The following is a 23,758-nucleotide window of genomic DNA, read 5'->3' as shown; positions in this document are numbered from 1 at the left end:
TGAGACCCACTTATAAAACAAATGAGAATCAGCTCATCCTCACAGTATAAGTAAATAATGCACTGATGATTTTTCCGCTTTCTAATCACTGAAATCAAAATCGTAAATCGCAATAAAAAATGGCTCCGAATGCGTGCACCTTAAAAGAAGAATGCCCATAAACAAATTTATAGCTTTATACAACCCTTGTTTGCAACTATGCATCGCCCACAATTTGACACCCAAGAATAGAGATCCATGGAAAGACAAGTTTAGGGGTGGTTCATATTTAAAGAGAAATTTCCAGATCTAAAATATATTACATCTGTACACGTAGGAAAACCCCAAAACGAGGAACATGGTTAGTTTTTACTTCATGATTTGTTAGGTTTCCACAATAAATTCAAGGACTAGTTGTAAGACAAAATCAGGAACCAAAATGAAATGAAAATGAAACATCATTAACATTCCCACTGATACTACACTCCTGGAATTGCCTAACAAGAGTAAACTGTCTTACATTACTCAAAAAAGGCCAAAATGAAGTACTAGATACCTCGCCAAGACATTATTTAGACCGCAGAACTTGAAAAGAGTACACCACTACATTGTTTGGCTAATCATTCTCACTTGCAAATTCCAAGTGGATGAATCCCACTACAAATTGATATAGTTCTCTACCTGGTAGGATATTCACCATCTCAAGATTCTCAACAATGACCATTTGCACTCTGCAGCACCAGACACACCTTACCGGCATGCAAGCAAGTAATAGAAGACACCATAGATTGATGTGACACAGAATGTAGCAAGAATCAAGATCCCTTCTCATCCACTGCTAATTACATTACATCCTAGACTGCCTTTCTGGCTTATCAGGATCTTCCTTTTCAGGATCCTCCTCTTCTTCCTCTTTCTTTTCTTCTTCTTCCTCGTCTTCTTCAGGAGGATCGGCAGGCAATGGAGGAGGCAATGGTGTTTTCATTGGGCTGAACTGAGGGAATATATCAGGTCTACGCCCAGGCTTTGGTCTTTCCCATTCCTGCCATGTAAAAAAACATGTACAAATATAAACTTCTCTGAATGATATGATTTTTGGAAAAATGAATCCCACGACAATTTAGAAAGATGTTTTGTAGTAATTGAGTTCTGAGAAGGAATTGGAAATACAAGAAATAAGAACCAAGAAATGGCAAATGCCATGGGTTTCCTTGAGGACCTCTCTCCCTCCCTCCCTCCCTCCCAAAATACCCAACATGCATTAACTCTCCCTGAAAAGGTGGTCCAGTTACTTCCCATATGGCTAGTTGGCTACCTTGTTATTTTTACAACTTCACCCCAGTCATTAGCCCTCCCTTCAGCATCCCCCTCGTGGTTAAGTTAATGGCTTCAGAGTAGAACCATTCCATTCTTTCTATTTCATGGGATATATCCAAAGAAGGAAACAGAAGGTGGATTGACCCACCACCTAATCTAAGAGAGGCACATCTAATATCAACTAGAAAAATAGGCAGTGGCCATGTATTTACTCTTACTGACAATTGGCCACAACTGATAGATCTCCACCCATTAAGCTTAATGGAACTTGCTAAAGAAACTTGATTAAAAAAAACAAATCTAATGGGTTACCTAGATAGTTGAAATAGGAGTATTCAAAAACAAAGGCACAATCATTTACCATAGCCCAATTGATAAGAGCACTTGATTAGAGACAAAACCTAGAACTTTCATAAAGGTGTAGCCTCTCCCATTTAGGGGTACAATTTGGGATGAGTTAGCCTGAACGCAACCCAAAAAGTTTGGCTTGGGATTCAGGTTGAAAAATATGAACCTGACTTAAACTTTGGGTTGAGTAGTTAGGGTGTTAAGGCCTCAGGCAACCCAACCCAACATGTTATTATGTGCATCATCATCAACAATTTCAAGTTTTAATTATGAGATTGTTTTATGTAACACAAGTATCATATATCCTAAAGCACGTAACTTTGTCAATTGCCATTAATAAAAAAGAAATATCAATAAAAAAAAGCACCATAACTTTGTCCCTATATATACACTAAGGCTAAAGCTACTTAACCCTAATTAAATAATCCTAAGTCTAAGAAGAAACATTTTTTCAAGCAAAATAATTAAAAGAAACAATTGGGCCAACTTGAAACCAACCCAAGCACAACCCAACCTGATATTAGGGTTGGGGATTCAATAACTCAGGTTGAGCGAGGGTTGACCTAATTCAGCCCAACTTGCATCAAATTAGAAAGCAACATCCAGTTGCCAATGGAATAAAAATATACTATTGGTTGAAGTTCAAGATTCTTTCTCTCGTAATGGCAAAAAGGGAGATCTAGCATCTTGGAAAAACCTTTCATTATCTTGGATCCTGGCATGTGCAAACCTTCGAAAATGGGGGAGGTTAAAGGAATTCAATGTAAATACTTTTTTTCAGATAAAGGAACCACACAAACTTTAATCCACTCTTGTATGACTAGTCCATTTTTCCTGTTCTGAAATATTTTTTGTCATCACTCGGAAGAATCTTAACATATAAGAATGGAGGTAGATCTTAGGGATTCTTTCTGTATCTTAATTTTTTAATGTAATGGTTGAACCACGTGTACATCAACCCCATGCACAGGCTTGTCAACCATCACAGATGTAGAGCCATAGATGTTCCGGAACCATGCATCATGCATTCATCTTTGAAGACACTCAAAAAGATACAGGTTTAGACAACCACGCTACAGGAAGCTTTACAATTAAGGAAGGCAGAGTCTAATTCTAATTAGAGTGACTAGCCTTTTAAGCCTCGTTATGGTAGAGAGTTATAAAAGTCCTAGTTCAAGTAAAACTTAATGGTTTCTCAGCAGAATTATTCACTGGAGTATTGACATATAAAGATAGGGAAGAGAAAAAGTTAATGGGAATCATGGAATTCGTCTCTTTTGGAAGAGAAGATGCCCAAGCTCATTTCCTTGATCCAAGACTTACTCCAATATAACGCAAGGTCAATAATCTATGTATTGTTATTTTTTAAGGCCTAGCATTTTGATTGTGCCGTCAACAAGGAAGTAAAATGAGTTTTATAAACTCCAGCTTCCACAGAGTGGATTCCAGTTCAAGGCAAGTAAAGATATAGTAGAGGCTGTGGAGCAATTTAGCCAGTCAAGTCTGCATGGATAAGGAAAGTATAAATTCCAGCTTGACACACATAGGGTTTTTCCCCCTAACAATAAATCACAGCAATAAGTCATTAAATAAGATAGTTTTAGTGAATTTCGTAAACATGAGGTAGAAATAGAAAAACTAAGCTCCATATATAGTCTTCAAATATGAGTGACCTAAACATCACTTAATGAAATCAATCGGCCTAAACAGATTAACAATTGACCAGAACCCCAGAGTATTGGTTTCAATTGTTGAGTGAATTTTCCATTTTATATTATTGAAGCAGAAATAGAGGGAACCTTATTGATAATTAATATGTCCCTGTTAACTGGCAACAAGATAAAAGCAAGCGCAAAGGCATCCTATTCCCACCATAAAACTAAATGAGAACTTGCGATGAGATGACACTTACGATGGGGAAATCGAGAGGGGAACGGCGAGTCATCTTCTCTTCCTCAGGAGCCATGCAAACGACCTGATTCCTACGGGGCTTTATCACCGTCCGGTGTAAGAACAAAGGCATCGAAGCTAGTATGCATCTGGCCGGCCCATGTCGGAAGCTGCTAGAGGACAACGAGGCGGAAGATGATGATAATGATGATGCGGAGGCAACTACAGTCGAAGAAGAAGTTGAAGGTAAAGAATGAATCGACAGACAAATGGAAGCCATTATCTTTCCCGCTTGGTCAAAATTGCAATCTCTCTCTGTCTCTGGTTGGTCAGTTTTGCTTCTACTTTATCGTTCTCTACTGTCGCCTGCTTTGTTCGTTCTCCTTCGAATGCTTTATCGAGCAGCAGCGGCGACTGCGAACAGCCCCAGAGAGGCTTCAGGCTCACCACCCACCTTTGCCCTATATCCGAAGCTCAGGCGGTTTCTTCTCAGTGAACCTATAAGCCATACCTTGTAAAACTTTGAACGGCTGAGATTAACCGATATGAACTGTTTGATTCACGGTCTAGATCACCACATTATCCTTCCAGGTGGGTCGTGTAGGAAGATTCCTCACCTACATCCAACTAGGAAAAACCTTTGGGTAAAATTACCAAGAAAGAATGATTTCAATCTTCTATAGTTAAATAAAAGTGCAGAATTGTAGATAACTCTAGATTTTCATAAACTTTGTCTAGTTCCTGGTATTTTGTAATTTATAATTTAATAGTATCAAATTAGAAATTACATCGGATATTTTTATTTTTGTATTTTTACTTTAAACATTATTTGAATAAAAAACTTTTAAAAATATACTCAAGGGAAAAATCTATGGAGAATGACCGTTCAGCCCAGGGTCAGAATTCATAGGCCGAGGTAGGTAACAGCTTAAAATTGATGTCAATTTACGGGCGGATATGGGTGCATAAGGTGTGGGTTTTTGACCTTTTGAATATTTATAGAGTTGCAACATAATTCAAAATTCTACATTAGACATGTCCATACTTCTCCAAAAAATCTATGATACACAAAAGATATGGTATGGAAAGAATTTTGACCAATCAAAACCCACCCATGAATTTTGATAAATAACATCATGTTCACTATCACTTTTATGATTCTAGTTTATACGTCAATTGTTTTTTTGGATACCATATCTTTTCTACATCATATTGGAACCCTAAAAAAATTCACCCCACTCAAACATCAAAGCACAAAGTTATGGCCTCTAGAAATTTACATACATATTTAGTGTGCTGCCCATGACCTAGTCATTGGGTCAAGCTAGTCCAACCACCTGAGTCATAGTTTTTTACCATGTCAACAAATTTTTACCAATTTCAAAGGCTGTGTCTGGAAGTGATGTAAAACGTCATTGAAGTAAAAGTTTACACTAGTTTGGTTTTGTCAATATTTGGATGGAGTGTAAATCAAGATCAATATAAAACTCCACTCCAATTTAGATTTGTTGATGTTTGGATGGAATGGAGTTTTACATCGTAAATCAATGTAAAACCCCATCAAAAGTAAAATTTTACATTGATTATCAATGTATATATTATATCGATAAAATTGTTGTAAAAACTCAATGCTTTTCTCCATGTTTTTCACAAGGTGCAAAGTATCGTTACGTATCATTCTAGGACCCTTTTGATAAGCCCCTATAGTGGGTGCATCGGGGGTCTGACCGATTCAGGGGATGGAGGGGTCTTAGACCAGTTCCCCTGAACCAGTTTTGAAAAAAATAATAAAAATAAAGGTAAAAAAACAAGTATCAAAACGCCCAATATACCTCTACCAACTTATAGATATTTTGAACCTTGGTTTTTCAAATTTCAACGATAACTTTTTTACTGTAACATTTTACATTGCTTCAAAGCACAGCCTAAGTTATAATAAAACTAGACACAAAATCATGGCTAGATACCAATTCAACCCAATGAGGTGAACCACATATTGAAAAACACAGGTAGGAGATCGAGGATCTTGGGCGTCTCGCGTTATGCTTTTGTCAAAATTTCAATGAACCCATCCTAAAGTCCTTAGTCCAAAGCAATGTAAAATGCTAACTCAAGCGAACCCGAGTACAACCTCCAGAAGCACACCCGAACGAGATACCCAAACTTTTTTTAGAGGAAATGAGATATCCGAATGTGAAATGTTCCATGTTCAAGAAAGTCTTACTATACTGTGTTTTTGTCTTTCTGATTAAAGTTAGGTAAGTATAGCTTGTTGGATTCTAAGTGAACATTAGATCATCCATCCATGGCCAAATACAAAGTCCACCCAAAAGGAAGAGCTCGATTACAACTTCAGCTACTTATATTGCATTTAAACAAACCAGAAAAAGGAGAAGAGAAAAGTTGAAGGCATTCAACTTTTGTCTTTGACTTTCCATTTTCCAGCCAAACGCTTCCGTGCAAGTGACAATCTAGACCTCTTTGGTTTCGTTCCCTCTTCCTCACTATCTTCACTATCCAAAACAATCACTTCTTCTGCAGTAGGTGAAGTTTCTTTCTCTTGCTGCTTGAAGCTATCACTTCCAAAATTTCTGTTGTCATATTGAGGAGACAGGTGTACACCACAAATAACTGCTTGTGGCACAGACTTGGATGAATCTTCAGATAGGTACTGAGAATGTGAAAGTGAAGATTTGTCAACCACCACATTCTCCTTGTCATCAACATCCTTCTTCCTCAGCAATCCTAAGGACTCAGACGGCCTTGTACCCATTACATAGAGCTTATCGCTCGCATTCATACTACAGTTTTGTTTGTCCACATTATGACCTTCATGGGGCTGTTGTTCCTCAAGCTTACCAGATTGAGGAGGCGTCAGCAGGGACTTGGATGAAACTGTTGAAAGACATTTGGAGTGCAGAAGTGATGGCCTATGAGTCAGCACCATGTTTTCCTTGACGTTGTCATCCCTCCTTTGGAGTGGGCCCAAAGACTCCAGTGATAGCTTACGGCGAATCCCTCTGAGCATCTTATTGCTCATGCTAGTGCATGTCTTCACCATTTGCCCACTGTGATCTTCATGAGGTTGGTTTTCATCATTCTTTCCAGCTTGTGGCATTGACAAATGATTCTCAGAGTGCACAGGTGACAACGGCTGAGAGACCAAAATATTCGCATTGTTATCAGCATACCTCATTCGAGATTGAGCCCCATGTTCCAGTGACAACTTCCTGCTGATTCCAAATGACTTCCTACTACTTGAGTTCATGTTGGCATCCACTGTTGTGACATCATGATCCTGCTGAGGTTGTTCCCGGTCAAAATCTTGGGCTTCGGGCATTGACAAAGAGTTGGATGAAACTGTTGAAAGATTTTGTGATTGTGAGACTGATAATCTGTCAGTTGCCATGGCATTTCCCTGGTTATGAGCATCCTTGCTCTGCACTGGACCTGAAGATTCCAGTGACAATTTCCGGCTAATCCCATATAGCTTCTTGGGGCATAAGCCCACGCTTTTAGACCTTGTATCTGGTTCTCCAACTTCTACCTGTATTAAGAAGAAAGATAGCCTGTATGAGATGGACCAAGATGAAAGAAGAGAAAACAACCAACTGCAAGTGATCATTACCATGCTTGTGTTTGAATTTGCTAGAATATTTCCACCACCATTTCCACTAGTTTCAACCTTCGCATATATCTTGGTCATAGACCTTGCCTTTTGATCAAAAGCTTGCCTATTATATTTGTACTCTTTGCTCTGCACAATTGACCAGGGGAAAAATAATTAAGGCCACATGTTTACTATTTCGCCCATGAACTGTTTAGCTCTGTCGTTTTCCTTAAACATATGACTTACTGCTTCACACATTAGGCCATCGTCAGGGTTGGGCTCACTCAATAACAACCCAATGCTAGTTAGCACGGTTGAAATGTTCAGAGATGGTTGCCAGGCACCCTGTAAAATGGAACTTCAACCTCGTCATGAATAGATCAATTAGAGCAGCAAAAATGAGCATTTTCTGACAAGAATAGCTTAGCCAATAACTGCAGCAAGGTTTCCGACATACTAAATGCGAGTATACTCAATTCAAAATGGAGTCTTTCAAATATGACATAAGTTTGTCAGTTTATAGTTGTTTACATGCCACGTGCCAAAGTTCTCAAAATCTCATAACGATTCAACAAGATGGAAACTAAAGTTGTCATTTTTCTCATCAGGAAAACAAATATTAATTGCAAAGTGTTACTCAAATCATATGAGATGAAATTCACTATACAACCATAAAATTGTATAAAATATTAGAAATGTATAAATAATTAAAAATATTAAAAAAAAAAGAACATAGAAGAGAGCTGAGGAAAAAAGGAAAAGAAAATATAAGAATCTCACAACGAGAAGGAGAAATAAACTAGGATTAGAAGACAGAAATATACCAATGATTAAACAATGAAAAACTGAGAAACGAAATTTGAAGCTGCAAAGAAGTAAAGAAAAGACACATCAGCTGCCAGTATTTGGCATTGTAAGTTGTAAACAGAGATGAGAGAATAATAACATGACCAAGAAGGAGGGAAAGAGAGGAGAGAAATAAGAACTGGAAGCCCTTGAAAACCATACCAATATTTTTTTCTCTTCAATTGGCCAACACCAATGGTAATCTTTGGGGTTTAAAAGAATAGAAAACAAATTTAACCAGAAGTCTTCATGCCAAAACATTGCTTTGTGTACTTTATTTCATGCTAAAAAATAAGTGAGGCAGAAATGCATATGCTGAGATGGACAAGTGAAAAAATTAGAAAGGATATGATCAGAAATGCAGTCATTCATAGTAACATAGGAGTAGCACCAATAGATAAGTGATAGAAAGTAGTCCTAGATGATTTAGTCACATGTATAGAAAACTGAAGACCATCAACATCACCCATAAGAAGTGATTTATTGCAAGTTGAAGGGGCTAAAAGGGCTAGGGGGAGACTATAAAGGACTTGGGTAGAAGTAGTAAACAAATGATTTAAGTGTCAATAAATTACCAATGGATATGGCCTTAAACAGAACAGAATAGCAAAACAGGATATATGTTTCTGACCCCATGTATTTGGGATAAGGCTTGGATGATGATGAAGACGAAGAGCATATATTGGTCATAAAAGTGTGCAATACTTCATGTTTAACCACTAAATACCTGTAAAACAAAATTCTAAGCATTGACTTCATAGAATACAATAATTCCTCAATAAAAATCTGAGTGACAAGTGACCACGCATTTTGTTCAGATTAGTTGGGAAGTTGCTTCAGCAACAGGTTACAAGGGAGTGCCATGCTCAAGGAAAATTCTTATGGTATTGAACTTTAGTTTTGAGTTATCCCACTAAAATTGTAGAGGTTGCAATGGGTTTTCTATCTTCCTTTGTTCTCTTATATTTGACATATTTTGGTCATCACATCACACAAACATCTAGCATTTCATTTATCTGAGGAGCCCAACAAGAACCAAGTACAATGTATAAGCATTTGCTGGAACTGAAGATTTGTCTAACACAGACACCAAACCTGTTCACGGACCAGGCTTTGGGCCTGACTTACACTATGTCAGGCTCGAGCTTCGGGCTGGCCCCATTCAAAAATTGGAAAAAAGCCAAGCCCGAGCCTAACAAAAATCATACCCTAACAAAAACTAAAAGAAGCAATATTATGGTAAAGAAACATGTTTTATGGTACAAGTACCATGAAAGGAATAATAGGGTAGTAAATCATGCACACTGAACTACAAATGTTGCACCCCAAGACCACTATACACTTATTGTACGTATTACATAGATGGTGAACCATTTACAGCCTTGACAATGCACCATTTATAGAATATCCGTCTTGATGTGCAACATATAAACCATAAAATGCTTTGCAATATCAGTGCTGTAAAAAAATGTACTGTACATTTTGCATAAAACCCGAACATCAATTTATTGGATCTTCATATATAACATTTTCAAGAAACATGATTTTTCATGAGGGTACTGAGAAATGAAGATTCCAGTACATCAAAAGTTCTTGTGGACACATGGATGACCAAAACAGCAAGAATTGATTCTCTAGCACTAGCAGTTGAACGCAACCCGGCTAGTCAGTGCAGAATAGCATTGTGATTCAGAAATCTCTTAACAAATAAGAAATAAAAGGAGGGAGGGAGGGAAAGGGATAGAGAGGCTCCAGCATAGAGTCAACAGAGGAAAAGCTTTTGAACATCAGACCCAAAGAAAAGAAGACGGACAGAATGCCCTCCTTTACAGTAACATTAGGGATACTATAAAAACTATTCCCTTGACCTAAAGACCCCTAAGTACTCTCCAATTCATATCTATGATTGGTATGACTTTAAAACTGACCAAAACTCCTTAGAAACCTTTTTAAAAATTGGCTTTTTGGCCCATTATAAGTGAGAAAAAAGATAACTTATAAAACAAATACCTACTAAAATAAATTCAAAAACTACTAGGAACTCCAGTCCAAAAACTCAAATAGCCAAAAAAATTGAAATTCCATTTCAGCTACCCATAAATCAGCCGTAACTCTCTCAGTTGCTCTTAAATCATGCAATCTTGATTTTTGGTGGATAGATATTTGAATGGCCTATCTATTGGCACCAAACCTAAGCCAAATAGGCAGGTTCTGAACCCTTTCATCTGGACACAAGTTGAGTTAAGGATTTAAAACAGTTTTCTCTCCAGCTTTGGGTTGAGGTCCAAATTACCTTCAGTGTTATCTCCTTTACAACCCACAAAATAACACTATAAGACGGAGAAAAGGGCTAGGAAAGGGTGGTGACATTTAGCATACCATCTTAATGAAATCAGGGAAACTTTTATAACAAGTACGGTTTGGTTTAGTCAAATAGTATATGCATCAATGCATGTAATATTCTTTCTACCTGGCACAGGCCATAATATTTTTTGTTCAAAAAAGAACTAGAAATATTCAACTGAGGTACTCAAAACGATTATACTAGCTATTAAACTGCCGGTACATATGGTAGCAGCTTCTCCTGTCCCTGCGCTAGATGACTTGTAGGCAACAACAAACTTCAACTATGGTTTCACCGGGAAAAAAAAACGAAAATGAAAAACGATAGAAAATTTAAACCAATACTGCTGTAAGAGCCATTACAGAATTCCATTGGAGCAAACAGACTTCAACCAAGCTCAGAACTCCACAGAGTTCTCAACGTGGACCTAATTCACCTTCCTTTTAAGAAGATGATTTCTACCCCTTCCTAAATGATTAAAACAACAAGCCCCGTAAAAGTGGAATAACTAAAATGACAAAGCAAAGGAAGGTGATTAAGATCCTCATTGACCCTATGCATATCACCAATTGAAAATTATAAAATTAAGGAACACAAACTAACCTAAAAGCTTCATGGTTCATATAAGACCAGTGTATTCAGTATGGTCTACATTCGACAACCATTCAGAGATAGATCGTAGTGCATAGATGCTAAATGAAGCTATTAAACATCAAGTTCTGGGACGCAAAAACGCTACACTCTCGTAGAATACCTTCGGTGGAAGATTAAGAATATCCAGGCAAATCCGACCTCCATTGTCAATATTAGGATGATATATAGGCGTCGCAAAAGTCACATTGGGAGGTTGAAACGGATACCTGCAATTGCAAAACCCAGAAAAAAGGATTTGGGAGTAAATCAAAATAATGAAAAAAAGAGAGAGAGAGAGAGAGTTTAAAGTTTAGATAATAGGCACGACCACGATTTTTCCCAGTACAGTAATTAAAAAGGTTAAAAAAAATAAAAAGAAAAACGGACCTTTCGGGAATTTGAATCTTGATCTTAAAAACACCTCCAGCATAAACGGTTCCTTCGGGGCCTTCGATCTCTTGAGTCGAAATATTGAGAAAGATTGGAGAAGTTGGCCGGATTGGAATTAATAAGTTTCAATTCCTTTAGAAAAAATATGTGATAGAGATAGAACAAAACTGAGAAAAAAAGTTGAATCAAACAAAGCTTACGGGCATCGATGCTGGACAAGGAGGAGAAATCGGCGTCACTGGAGAGCAGCGGAAGCGTGACGCCGGGAGGCGGGTCGGTGAGAAGGAGCTTTAGCTCCCTTTGCATTCGCAGGTTGAGTCTTGCAGCTTGAGCCATTTTCAAGCTTCCCTTGAAAGCCGGACTCCTTCGTCTTCCTTTTCTTCGTGAGTGGAAAATGGAAATGCCGAAATGAAAAAGAACGCGCGGGCAGGAGAGTGGGGAATTTTAAAATTGAAACTGGCAATGGCAGTTTTGTAATCTCGATCGTCCAAATAGTAGAATCCACGGAGACGATAAAACATTAAAACCCTATCAGAAAATCTTGCACCGTTGGATTTCAGCAACTGATGGTCTGTATCAATATGCAAGACTCGTTTCAGCGTTTGTAAGTTCGGAACTTCGGATCTGTTCGTCACAAAGCGCTCCTCTTACCGACCTCACAGAATGACAATCACAGGAGATATTCTCAATGCACGTGGATGTAGGGCGTTTGTAGAGCGCCTGTGGACACAGATGTAAATTTGGAGAGACAGGGAGTACGGTATCCGACCCTACCGATTTCGGATCTACTCCAACAAACCCCTACAGGAGCGCACATGGGGGACATATCTCCATGATGATATCATCATTCCTAATATAAGATATTTTTAAAACAAGGCGGGAATGGGCTGTGGAACGTTGTGGAGGGCTGATTTGAATTCTCAGCATCCTGCAGTTGTGGTAGGATGCTGGAATGTGTTTTATTGGCAAGAGATCCAAGCTCTAACATTACATCAGTACTTCCCATATACATCTCTGCATGTATTAGGAATATCTCTCATATTTATCATCGGAAAATATTTTCAATGCATGATTGGAATGTGTTGCCGGGTGCTGATGTGAACTCCAAACTCCAGCAAATCTGATATCAGAGACTCATGATATCCCACCCTCTATATAAACTCAATTAGGCTGTGTTTGGCCGGGTTTTTCCTCTCTAAATGAACTTCTTAAGAAGGCTTTTTAGAAAATCAGTTAATGAGCACTTGATAATGTGTTTTTCCAGTGACCTTTTATGTTGAAAAAATATAGCCTTTTTTTTACAATAGCCTGCTTCAAAACAGGTTTTTGCCACTATAAATAAACACACACACATGAACACTTATTTTAGCCCATTTGAGCCCATCAACATCATCTTTTGGGTTCCAAATGAATTGACAACACCATTAATGTTGCCATATGATTTGCATATGGTCTATTTGAGCCCAAAGTTCAACGTAGAAGTAAAACTTATAATTATGATCTATTTTCTAAATTTTGATAATATGCAAGAAGTACAATATGAACATGGTGTTGTGTAAGGAAAGTTGTTATTAAAAAACAATTAATTAAAATATGAATGAAGTTCAACATACCATATTAGAGTACGAATGAAGTTTACCAAGTTATATGAACTCCATAATATTAATAAGTTGCATCAAATACCATCCTATATCATATCATTTAGTCAAATATAATGAATTAATGATAATAGGGAAATTATTTCAAATTCATCACAAATTTTTAGCATTTTTTTTAAATTCATCATAATTTTTCAAAACGCCCAGGGACCCATGTAAGTAACTTTACAATAAATAAATTAACGGGGTTAGTAGATTACTGTTTTACCCTTTGTTATATTCAACCAGTTATGGTTCCATTTCTTTACTCTCTCTCTCTCTCTCTCTCTCTACTGTTCTTCAAGCATCAGCTACCTTTTCAACTGGTACAACCTGATCAGTATTTGGCCCCAACTTAGCTCGCTTAGCTTCATAATCTTTCACAACCACCTTGATTGCATCTTCCACAAGCATGCTGCAATGTAATTTTAGTCGGGGAAGCGAGGGATGCTTTGCAATATCCGTGGTTTTTTTTTATGGCTAAGACTTCCTCCATCCGAAGGTCTTGAAGTAGGCATCGACAATTTTCCCAGATCCTTCATCAACCTTTATCTAAAGCTTCATGTCATCACAGCAAGCAGGAGCACCAACAAGTCCCGTCTCGACCATAGGGTCATTCTTGTCAAAGGGTTCAATGTTACAGAGATTATTGAAGTGATCGACGACCCTCTCATGGTAGAGACATAGCAGAGTTTGTGGTTGCGTTTGGTTCCTCTAGTTCAGAAACCCTAGAAATCTCTTACAACCAAAGCCTCAACATTTTATTATACTCCCAAATTAAAATATATTCTTGTTTATTCTCTAGTTCTCTAGAAGCAACAATAGCAGCAAGATAACTTCAGAGAAGAAAAAGCGGTGTGGTTGAGATGTATGATGCCCTTCACCCTTTCCCTCTTTTATGACAGATAAGAGGAAAAAAGGGGGTGGGGAACCGAAAGGCCTTTTGTTAACTGGATAATTAAAGGTTTGGATTGTTCTTTATTGATTTCCGTTTATTTTTCTGTAGATGATGAGCAGAAGCCGAGGTGAATGATATTGAACTACAAATAAGGAGGAGGTTTGGCATGAGAAAATAGAAGCATAGACCACGAGGACGCTGGGATCGATAACAATGCTCTATAATCAATGGAGTTAGCACAGTTTCCACCTTATGGAAATTGCAATCAAAGGCGAATTGTATTGAATGGAAAATAAAATGACCCGAATCTCCCCAAACATCTCCTAACAATTAGATGGGAGAGCGTCAACTAACAACCTGCAATTTGAAAAATAAACAACTTGACAGACCATTACAATAGACAAGAAGAAGAAGGGGAGAGAAGGAAAAGAGAAATGGGGAGAAGAAGGAGGAGAAGGAAGAGAGAGAGAGAGAGACGGGGCACCTTTGGTTTGTTGTGAGGTAGAAGACAATAAATACTGCTTCTTCCTCTTACTCACCATTCAGGGGCAGTTTGGTCATGAAAATTGCATCAACGCTGACATGGACAACTTCTGCCAATGAACACTAATGGTGTTCTTACAAATGGCGAGTTTTGGAAAACAAAAACTCACTGACATGAATTCCCTATACGTTTTGAAAAGTTATGATAAGTTAAAGAGAAATACTAAAAAGTGATGGTGAGATTTAAATAATTTCCCATGTTAATAAAACCCACCAATAAGCATAAGTTTATAACCTAATACAAAAAAATAAATAAATAAATGGTTATATTTAGTGGTGGGTATCTTGTAAATTAAATTATTTTGCAAGAATAATTCGATGAGTGTTGGAAAAACAGAAAATATAATATTACATTCTAGAACATGGACCTTATTAATATGATATTTATTCTCGAGAAATATCCTAAGAGTAATAGGATATTATTTTCAATAAACCCACTAGAGTGTAATGAGTTAAAAGTCAAAGTTCACAATAAAGAAAATCAAATTCATGAACATTAAAGATAGAATAACATCTAAAAAAAGATTCAATGTAATAGTTCTCTACTCCACTAACCATTAAAGTTAGAATAACATATACGCCATTAGAAAATGCAACAACTTATAAAAAAATAACGAATAGCAATGAACTTGATCTTCTATTGTTAATGAAACTAGAATAATGCATAGAAAGTATAATAATTTATGATTTAATGTGCAAATAACTACTTGTTATAATAATATCCCATTAAAGTGTTAATTATTTTAATGAGATCGACTAGTTATTTTCGATGGAAATGTTAATAATTTTCAATGGAACTATAATAACTCTGTTCAAATAATTATTTTTGTTATAGAAAATTTTCATGTCACTACAATAATGTTGAGACTATAATTAACTAGAATAATTACTTTATCAATAATTAATAGAAATTTAGGGATTGTTTTGTTCTCCATCACAAAGTGCTAATAGTAAATTTTCAACTATTATTTTCTAACCATTAATAGGATATAAAGATTTAACCTCCCCAAATATAATATAAAGATTGGCATAATGAGATCTAAAAAAACACAAACTCAAATCAACTAGGAATGCAAATCAAGGGTGTTATGTTTCTTCGATTGGGATAGGGTTTTTGACAAAAAAATACAAGCATATAAAAAAAAAGATGAAAACAAAAGAATAATGCATACCTATTACAGTCGCCATTCCATACAAATTGTTTGGGATAATGGTTTCATGATGAGAGGAAATAAGAAGAATAAGATGACAAATGTATTAAATGGTTTCATGAAGGAAGACCTCCCATCGAGGTCTCACCGACCAGACTGAGGTCCAAGTAGCAACCTGCCACTTGTGTGACATGGTGGTCAACCTGCCTGTACCTCCGCTGACTTAAGCATCAAAGTGCCCACCCCGAGTAAAGCAGCCCAGATACTTTGATATTGTTTTCTTGCAACTCGACTAGGGGACCTCATTAGCCCAACCTTCGAGCTGCCCTCCAAGAGGGAGCTGTTAGATCACACATCATCAAATAGTATATAGCATTTGATTTTTTATTTAATTTATTTATGATATTCAATATCCCATTGCAATCCAAATTTAATTATAATTCAAAATACAAACAAATCAAATTTGGTTCTACCTATGTTCCATCTGTTTTGTTTCATTTGCAACCTTACTTGGTTAGATTTCTAGCCAATTATAGTGTAGACTTGGCATTGATTCCCACCCTTCCAATAGAGAAAACAAGATTTCCCTATGTGTTGTTGGATGTTATACTCATATTGTGTTTGTTCCATTTTCTATTTATGGAAGATCCTGATTTTCAACAGGGTTTTTGGGGTTATGGGTTCTAGAAACAGAAACCTTGTAGAGTATAAATACAAATTTGTAGAGTGCAAAACCTTGTATTTCATTTGTATATGTACTACTTCCAAATTGAGCCAAAAAAAATGTTGGGTCAGATCTGTTTGAGGTATGGATCAAGATTAGGGTTAACAAATTATGAAGACAATTAGAGTTCAGGTTAGGTTAGGGTCAAGGAATTGACCCAACCCAAACCCAACAAGTCTTTTTATCTACTCATGAAAAGCATGTTTGTTTCATAATGCCACATTTGTTTGGAGTGGAAAATCGAACTAGGGTAAACTTTACACCCCAGTTTGATTTTCTACATGTTTGGAAAGCGTGTAGTTTTACACCGTAAATCGGTGTAAAATTGATTTTTGATTTTTTTACACCGATAATCAATGTAAAAAATACATCAAAATTATCGGTGTAAAACTAACGTCTCTCTCTCTCTCTCTCTCTCTCTCTCTTCTCCTCACTTCTTCCTCTTCTTCCCCCTTTTTTTCTTTCTCTGTTCCATCACCGCCACTACAACCAGCTGCAACGGTAGACCAGAACCCAGGGTGGCACCAGCACCGATGATCTCTCTTTCTCTCTCTCTCTCTCTCTCTCTCTCTCTCTCTCTCTCTCTCTCTCTCTCCTCCTCCTCCTCCTCCTCCTCCTCTCTTCTTCTTCTTCTTCTTCTTCCTCTTCTTCTTCTTCTTCTTCTTGCCCCCCCTTTTTTCTTTCTCTGTTCCGTCACTGCTGCTACAACCAGTTGTAGCGGCAAATCTGAACCAACCTCTCATCTACTCTCTTTTGTTCTCTCTCTTTCTCTCTTCTCCTCCTCCTTTTTGTTCTTCTTCTTCCTCTGCTTCCCTCTTCTTCTTCTTCTTCTTCTTCTTCTTCTTCTTCTTTTCTTCTTCTTCTTCTTCTTCTTCCCTCCTCCTCTGTGTAAATTTTCACAGAATTTACACCTCGACAACCAAACATGGTCGGTGTAAATTTTCAAAATCTACGAGTCCCAATTTCCGTTGACAACTAAACCATTTCACATTTTCCATTTGTGTAAAATTGAATTTACACCTAAATTACAAATGCAGGCTAAAGGAAAAATTTATAGAATTAAATTACTATAAGAAAAATAATACATATTGCAGATACAAGAGTTTATCAGTGATACTATAATTAATTAAATACCATTTTTACATTGATTAACATAAGATTGACCGATACACTTCAATAAATTATTAAGTTATAAGTAGTTATATCTGTATACTTGGAAAATTTTATTTTAAGACAAATGCACTTATATATATCTATATATATATATATATATATATATATATATATATATATATATATATATATATATATATAATATTTGATACTATGTGTTATATAATGTGTATAACATTTATTTTATATATCAAATAATGTAAAATATAGTGTAGACCCGAGCTAGGTCTGAACATAAAACCTAGGGCCAAGGTGATCACCCCTAGGCAGAAATGGGAATGCAAAAATAAAAGAAATCTTGCAGAAGTGGTAGACAATATTCAAACACAGCGTTGAAATCTCAATGATGGAATTTGCATCCTCAGGCATGATGAATTGACGTTTTATCAAACATGTTATACGCATCAAACTCCAAATTCTGAAAATAAGACAAAATGATAAAGGAAGCTAAAAAGAAAGAGAAACAACATTTGTTTTAGAATATCAGTGACAGTGAGATTCAACGTACATTTTTACTAATATTTCAATTCCCCCCACTGAATCTCGTTGATCACTTAACTCAATCCATCTTTTTTTGTGAAAGATTCCATAACTTTTTGCTTGAATCGATCGTGGCTTACATCACCTACTTTCTTATCTTTTTCTCTAATATTTCAGAGAATATTTTATTTAACAATGTGCTAAACACAGTCAGGTGATGAATATGGATGATTTTCCACGACTAGTAAGATTGCAATGCAAGCCCAAGCTTTCTCCAATATGATCGATTTTCTGGGTCTACACTGAAAATTAATTTTACTTTATGGGAATTCCTCACAACCACAACCATAGAACTAGCCTCCATTTGTAGGTTCCGCCATTTCTGTAATTCTATATATACCAGTTCCATGGTACTGGCTTACAGTCTTCTTGTACAGTCGTACTTTACTTCCCAAGCTCCAGTAATCTCCTCTGTGTCGACCCATGATTCAGACTGCATTTGCTTGCATAAGCGCAACTGCCCAAGTTGCCAAGCATTTGATCGGAATCATCCACAGTCTGCACCCATCGAAACAAAAGAGAAGCTGAGGAGGTATCATTTGAAAAGCTCAACAGAAAGCAAAACAATGCTAATCCGAATTGGAACCAACGCTGGTCAGCACTGAGACGCAGGAGATATAAATTCCACGTGGTGTGTTGACATTTGCGGTCGTCGTTTGAAAAAAAAAATAGAAATAGCCGTTTCTTCCCCACAAGAGGCGGTCCCAAACAAGTTGCACCGGGGCCTTTCATTTTAGAGGAAATAAAGAAATCCAACAAATAAAAAAGCATGTCTCCCTTCTTTCCTTTATTCTGAAACGCTTTGATTTTGGTCCTCCATTTCCTTTTTGTCTCTCTCTCTCTGGAAATTGACATACCTCCCTCTCTCTCCTCTATTTCCTCTCAGTATAAAGGACGACAGCATTCCCATGTTCCTAACTTCTTGCGTAGTGGGAGTGTATTGTTTGTTTCTGTTTCAAGAATATCCAGAGAGAGACAGAGAGAGAGTTGGCGTCTTTCCAAGAAAAAAAATCCGATTGAAAAGTCGGAGACAGAGAGGGAAAGCGTTGGTCGGTTGTTCGTGGAATGAGAGTGGAGGGAGATGGACTTTTGGCCGGAATTTCTTGCGAGCAGTTGGTGCAAGGAATTTGTGGCGGGGGGGTTCGGGGGTATGGCGGGTGTGGTGTCCGGGTACCCCCTGGACACGCTAAGAATACGACTTCAACAGCCTACCAACGCTAACGCGTCGGCCTTCGGCCTACTCCGCAACATCGTTTCCGCCGAAGGACCTGCCACATTATACAGAGGCATGGGTGCACCTTTGGTCTCCGTCAGCTTTCAGGTCTCTCTCTCTCTCTCTCTCTCTCTCACATCCTCTCCTCAATATTCTTATATTCTCCCTTATTTAATACATACAAAATACATTCTTTTTATGTTTTTTGGGTTTTCCTTTTTTTTTTTGGATAAAACCCATAATTTTACTAATATAAGCTTAAAAGTTAAAACATCGCATATCTAACCAAAAGTTAATAAATTGTTACTTAGCTATTTAATACTTTGTAAATAATTATTGTATTTCTTTAAATAATCAATACATTTTATTTACTTATTTATCATGGAATATGTAATTCAGAATTTTCAATTAGTAGCCATTGCATATTTACATAATTATTTTTTTTACAAAATACCAAAAAGTTAGAAAAATATCATTTTTGACATAAAATAATGCTTAGGTTAATGATTTGGTACTTGATAAATCGTTGTAGAAATCATTTAAGAAATATAGAACAAATCATTTTCATTATTTTTTATTTTTTCTATTTTTTTGGAGAAAATGGAAAAATCTAATAAGGATCACAAAACTAACTATAAATCTACGTTTTTCTTTTTTTCAATTGAAACCCCAAAATACATACATCATTGAACATTGAATGATTTTATACAAAAAAAATTTAATGATTAAATAAAAAATAAAATTACATTTTTGACGTTTTTTTCTTTGGATTTACAGATTGAGAGGGAATAAACAATCCCAATTGTGCTTAAAACAAACAACATAATAATAAAGTTCTGAAAACTTGGATCAATACAGTATCAACATGGGTGGAATTTCCACAAATGTGCCCTGTGCCATATAAGGATATAGCCACCCTCTTTATATATGGATTAGACCTGTTCATGAGTCGGGCCGGGCTTTCACTCTATATTAACAGATATTTTTAAGGCTCGAGTCCGATCCCGGCCCTCATAAAAAGCTTGAAGCCCAGGCTTGGGCCCGAGCCCGAAATTTAGCCCATATTGTTACTATTACTACTGCTAAAGCGACTGAATAGAGAGAGAGAGTGTGTGAGAAATTATAAAGAAAAGAATAATATATATATATATATATATTGTTATAAAGATATATTTTAATAAATATTATATTATTTGTTTATTTTATATAATATATAGAATACATATTATATATATAAAATATATAATGCTGAGTTGGGTCGGGCTGGGCTTTTTTGACAAATCCCGAGCCCGTCCTGAAACACAGTCGAGCTTACTATGTTAGGCCCGAGATCAGGCCGCGGGCCTAATTACATGACCAAGCCCAACGGGTGCGGGCCGAGCTGGGCCGCGCCGGACCATCGGGCTACCCGGCCCATGAACAGGTCTAATATGGATACGATACAACCAATACGTCCCATATATATTAGAAACATTTGTGGAATTTCCACAAAAATTTTGAACATTGTTTTATTACAATTTTCCCGGATGTTGTATTGGCTTGAATAAGTTCTTAGGCCCTGTCTGAATCAAATAGAGTTCAGACATGAAGTGGATCTTCTGCATAAACTTTGAATTATAATATATTTGTTTCTCTTCTTTCAAAAATTAGGGCGAAATTTTGATAAAGCTTGTAGGAACGATGATCAAACTTGGGTTGGGATACCTTTTTTTTGGTGATAGGGTTGGGATACTTTCTCCACCTCAGAACATGCAGGTCATTCGTAGTAGCCTGGCATCAAATTCAAACAGCGCTAGTACAGGTATTTTTAAAATGACGTGGCAGGTCAAAACCGTTCATAAAGGAATTTATAAGTATTTACTAAGGGCCTGTTTGGTGTGTCTTTTTGAGAAGATCTTTTGATAATTTTAACAGTTAAAAGATGTATTGAATTTTTGCATGAAGATCTGAGAAAAATACATATCTTTCTGTGTTTTTTTGCATGAAAATAAAACATGAAAGACATGAAAAGTTTCATTTGAAGCTTTTCAAAATCAGTCAAAATAAGCTTTTCACATATTTTATATGCTTCGACTTTTAACGGCTAGGTCATCCATGAGTCAAAAGGAAATAGACCTAAAATTAATCTTCTCAACTTGTAAACAACTGAAAGACCGCACGGAAAAATATACCAAACGGGCCTTAAGTAAGCACTTAAAAATAAGCCCAAACTTATTCTTCGGAATAAGCAATCGTCTGGGCTTATTTCTCAAACACAAAGAAGTGCTTACCAGTGGGATTCCGACCCAAAATAGCTGCTTATTTGAATAAATGCTTATTTTTAAACACTCCCAAAAGCTAAAATATTTGGATATCCCCAATTAATTCTTAACAAGCAAAGAAAAGAATAATAGAAACAAGATAACTAAAAACAGGGATAAACAAATTTAAATTCATCACTCCTGAACCATGGCAACTGATGAGTTGGTCAGCCAGCATGTTAGGCAACTGATGAAATATTTGAAAATGAAAATATTTTAACTGAACTTAAGTTACTCTCTTGAAGCATTAAAGAAGAAGCTTGGGAAGTTCTCTGTGACAAGCACCTGTACTGTACTGACAATTGAAATTCTTGGTACAGAATGCCATTGTCTTCCAAATCTATGGAGCCTTTTCACGAGCACTTCATTCACCCACCAAAACCATGGAACCTTCTCCCTATACAGGTGTTGCACTGGCAGGATTAGGAACCGGAGTTGTGCAGAGCTTTCTGCTCAGTCCTATTGAGCTTGTCAAAATACGTCTCCAGTTGAGGACAGGTGGGCAGTCGCACAACCTTCCAACTGATCGAGAAAAAACCCCAATGAGCTTAGCGAAAGGCATCTTGAGGAGGGATGGGGTGAGGGGGATGTATCGAGGGTTGACAGTCACCACACTACGAGATGGACCTGCACATGCATTCTACTTCTGGACGTACGAGTATGCACGAGAGCAGCTTCACCCAGGCTGCCGGAAGAGCGGGCAGGAGAGCGTAAGAACCATGCTGGTTGCGGGAGGGCTGGCGGGGGTCGCCAGTTGGGTGTGTTGCTATCCCTTGGACGTAGTCAAAACTAGACTCCAGTCTCAATCCCAGACGGATAATCCTCCACCCAAATATCGTGGAATTGTTGATTGCTTCTACAAGAGTGTACAAGAAGAGGGTTATCGCGTGCTGTGGCGAGGATTGGGGACTGCTGTTTATCGGTCTTTCTTGGTGAACGGGGCAGTCTTTGCTGCCTATGAGTTATCTTTGCGTTGCTTATTTAGCAACAGCGACAGCAACCATGGAAGCACTCAGACACAAGAAAACAAGCTCTAAGCATTCCTTGAGGTGATTCTCAATAAATGTGTAATGTAAGGAGTAAAGCATATACGGTGTAACATATGTATTATATTACCAATTCAATCTAACATGCTCTCGGCATATAATTCAATTCTCATTTGGTGTGTCTCGTTTGCCCCTCAAAAAAAAAATCCATAGTTTGGTAGATTTTGACAAACCCACACCGATCTATACATGGTTTTGAACCATTTACACTTTTGGAGGCATCCCCTTCATCAAAGATGCTATTGATGAGTTGATAATCAGGAATTTGACCTTTCTATTATTTGGAAATCCCTCCAATAACTGCAAGTATATATGAGACACTTGAGCTCAAGGTCTTGGTTAATTAGGGGTGTAACTTCGGTTTGGGGTTTGGTCAAAATTTGAATATAATGGGTCAAGCCCTAAAAACTGAGCCCAATGCTAAGTCGGGCGAACCGGAGTTAATTGCACCCTTGGTTTTGCTTTTCTTGTCATTAGGGTTATTTTCTTTTCTTTTCATGTTTGGGTCATCCGGGTGATATAACATTAATTAAGCAGCCTGTCAATCACACACAGTTTGGCAAGCTAAACAATTTGAATCACCGAGTCATGCACCTGCAGAGTGCAGACCACCATACGGTTGGTCAGAACTGGCAGCCCCTTTTCTTTCCAATTTTTCCTTCATTATATCCAATGTTTAAAATTTTGATACCGTACATCGCTTATCAGGTGTATCGTATATCGGGCACTTGACGATATAATAGGTGTTTTATGAACCAGTTTTTATTTAATATAAAATATAATAAAAAATAAACTTAAAAACGAAATTAAAAAGAAAACTAAAAAAATTATAAAAATATATCATTTTAGGTATCAATACGCCCCTAACAATATACAGGCGTATCATGAACCTTTTGAATATGTCATATACTCATCAACACCCTCGTTTTTCTTTCTTGCAAATGAACACAACATAGATCTCTCAATTTACTTATCTACCTTTATTCCTTGGTTTCTTTTCCGGACTGAAATGATGCCCATCCACATTTTGACGTACGTTATTACTTGTTTCTTTCCATCAGAATTCAGACATGATACCCCTTCGCGTTGTCTGCTGACTGTTGTAGCCTCTCCTCTCAAACATTCAAATTAAAATAACAGTTTTGCCTTTACAAAACCCTTGGGGAACCAAAGTAT

General features: G+C 37.0%; 3 protein-coding genes across 3 annotated transcripts; 1 reads left to right on the top strand and 2 right to left on the bottom strand.

Moving 5' to 3' along the window:
- Positions 1–419: 419 nt before the first annotated feature.
- LOC148869181 (uncharacterized) lies at positions 420–4,196 on the bottom strand. Its single transcript, XM_088967815.1, has 2 exons — positions 3,557–4,196; positions 420–1,021 (listed from the first exon to the last, which is right to left on the bottom strand). Exons 1-2 carry the CDS (start codon positions 3,812–3,814, stop codon positions 827–829), a joined length of 453 nt encoding a protein of 150 aa, XP_088823941.1. The 5' UTR covers positions 3,815–4,196; the 3' UTR covers positions 420–826.
- Positions 4,197–5,740: 1,544 nt separating this feature from the next.
- On the bottom strand, positions 5,741–12,015 carry LOC148869180 (uncharacterized). The gene is made up of 6 exons (XM_088967801.1): positions 11,558–12,015; positions 11,355–11,424; positions 11,089–11,194; positions 7,391–7,489; positions 7,163–7,291; positions 5,741–7,081 (listed from the first exon to the last, which is right to left on the bottom strand). The coding sequence occupies exons 1-6, from the start codon at positions 11,691–11,693 to the stop codon at positions 5,948–5,950; spliced, it is 1,674 nt and encodes a 557-aa protein (XP_088823927.1). The 5' UTR covers positions 11,694–12,015; the 3' UTR covers positions 5,741–5,947.
- A 6,708-nt stretch (positions 12,016–18,723) lies between these two features.
- On the top strand, positions 18,724–22,694 carry LOC148869179 (mitochondrial arginine transporter BAC2-like). The gene is made up of 2 exons (XM_088968318.1): positions 18,724–19,344; positions 21,857–22,694. Exons 1-2 carry the CDS (start codon positions 19,105–19,107, stop codon positions 22,571–22,573), a joined length of 957 nt encoding a protein of 318 aa, XP_088824444.1. The 5' UTR covers positions 18,724–19,104; the 3' UTR covers positions 22,574–22,694.
- Positions 22,695–23,758: the final 1,064 nt, after the last annotated feature.

This window comes from Nelumbo lutea, chromosome 2 (genome assembly GCF_056320005.1).
Source record: "Nelumbo lutea isolate HS-2025 chromosome 2, American lotus-T2T, whole genome shotgun sequence".
In the NCBI taxonomy this organism is placed as follows: Eukaryota; Viridiplantae; Streptophyta; class Magnoliopsida; order Proteales; family Nelumbonaceae; genus Nelumbo; species Nelumbo lutea.
Note: the sequence above shows the minus strand (reverse complement) of the source record. Positions and strands in the feature narration are given on the sequence as shown.

Coding starts and splice junctions, on each gene's coding strand:
- LOC148869181 (XM_088967815.1), bottom strand. CDS start 3,814: ATGGCTTCCATTTGTCTGTCGATTCATTCTTTACCTTCAACTTCTTCT. Junction 1,022..3,556: donor CCCCTCTCGATTTCCCCATC/GTAAGTGTCATC, acceptor TTTACATGGCAG/GAATGGGAAAGACCAAAGCC.
- LOC148869180 (XM_088967801.1), bottom strand. CDS start 11,693: ATGGCTCAAGCTGCAAGACTCAACCTGCGAATGCAAAGGGAGCTAAAG. Junction 11,425..11,557: donor CTTGTCCAGCATCGATGCCC/GTAAGCTTTGTT, acceptor TTTCGACTCAAG/AGATCGAAGGCCCCGAAGGA. Junction 7,082..7,162: donor CAAATTCAAACACAAGCATG/GTAATGATCACT, acceptor TTCTTAATACAG/GTAGAAGTTGGAGAACCAGA.
- LOC148869179 (XM_088968318.1), top strand. CDS start 19,105: ATGGACTTTTGGCCGGAATTTCTTGCGAGCAGTTGGTGCAAGGAATTT. Junction 19,345..21,856: donor TGGTCTCCGTCAGCTTTCAG/GTCTCTCTCTCT, acceptor TTCTTGGTACAG/AATGCCATTGTCTTCCAAAT.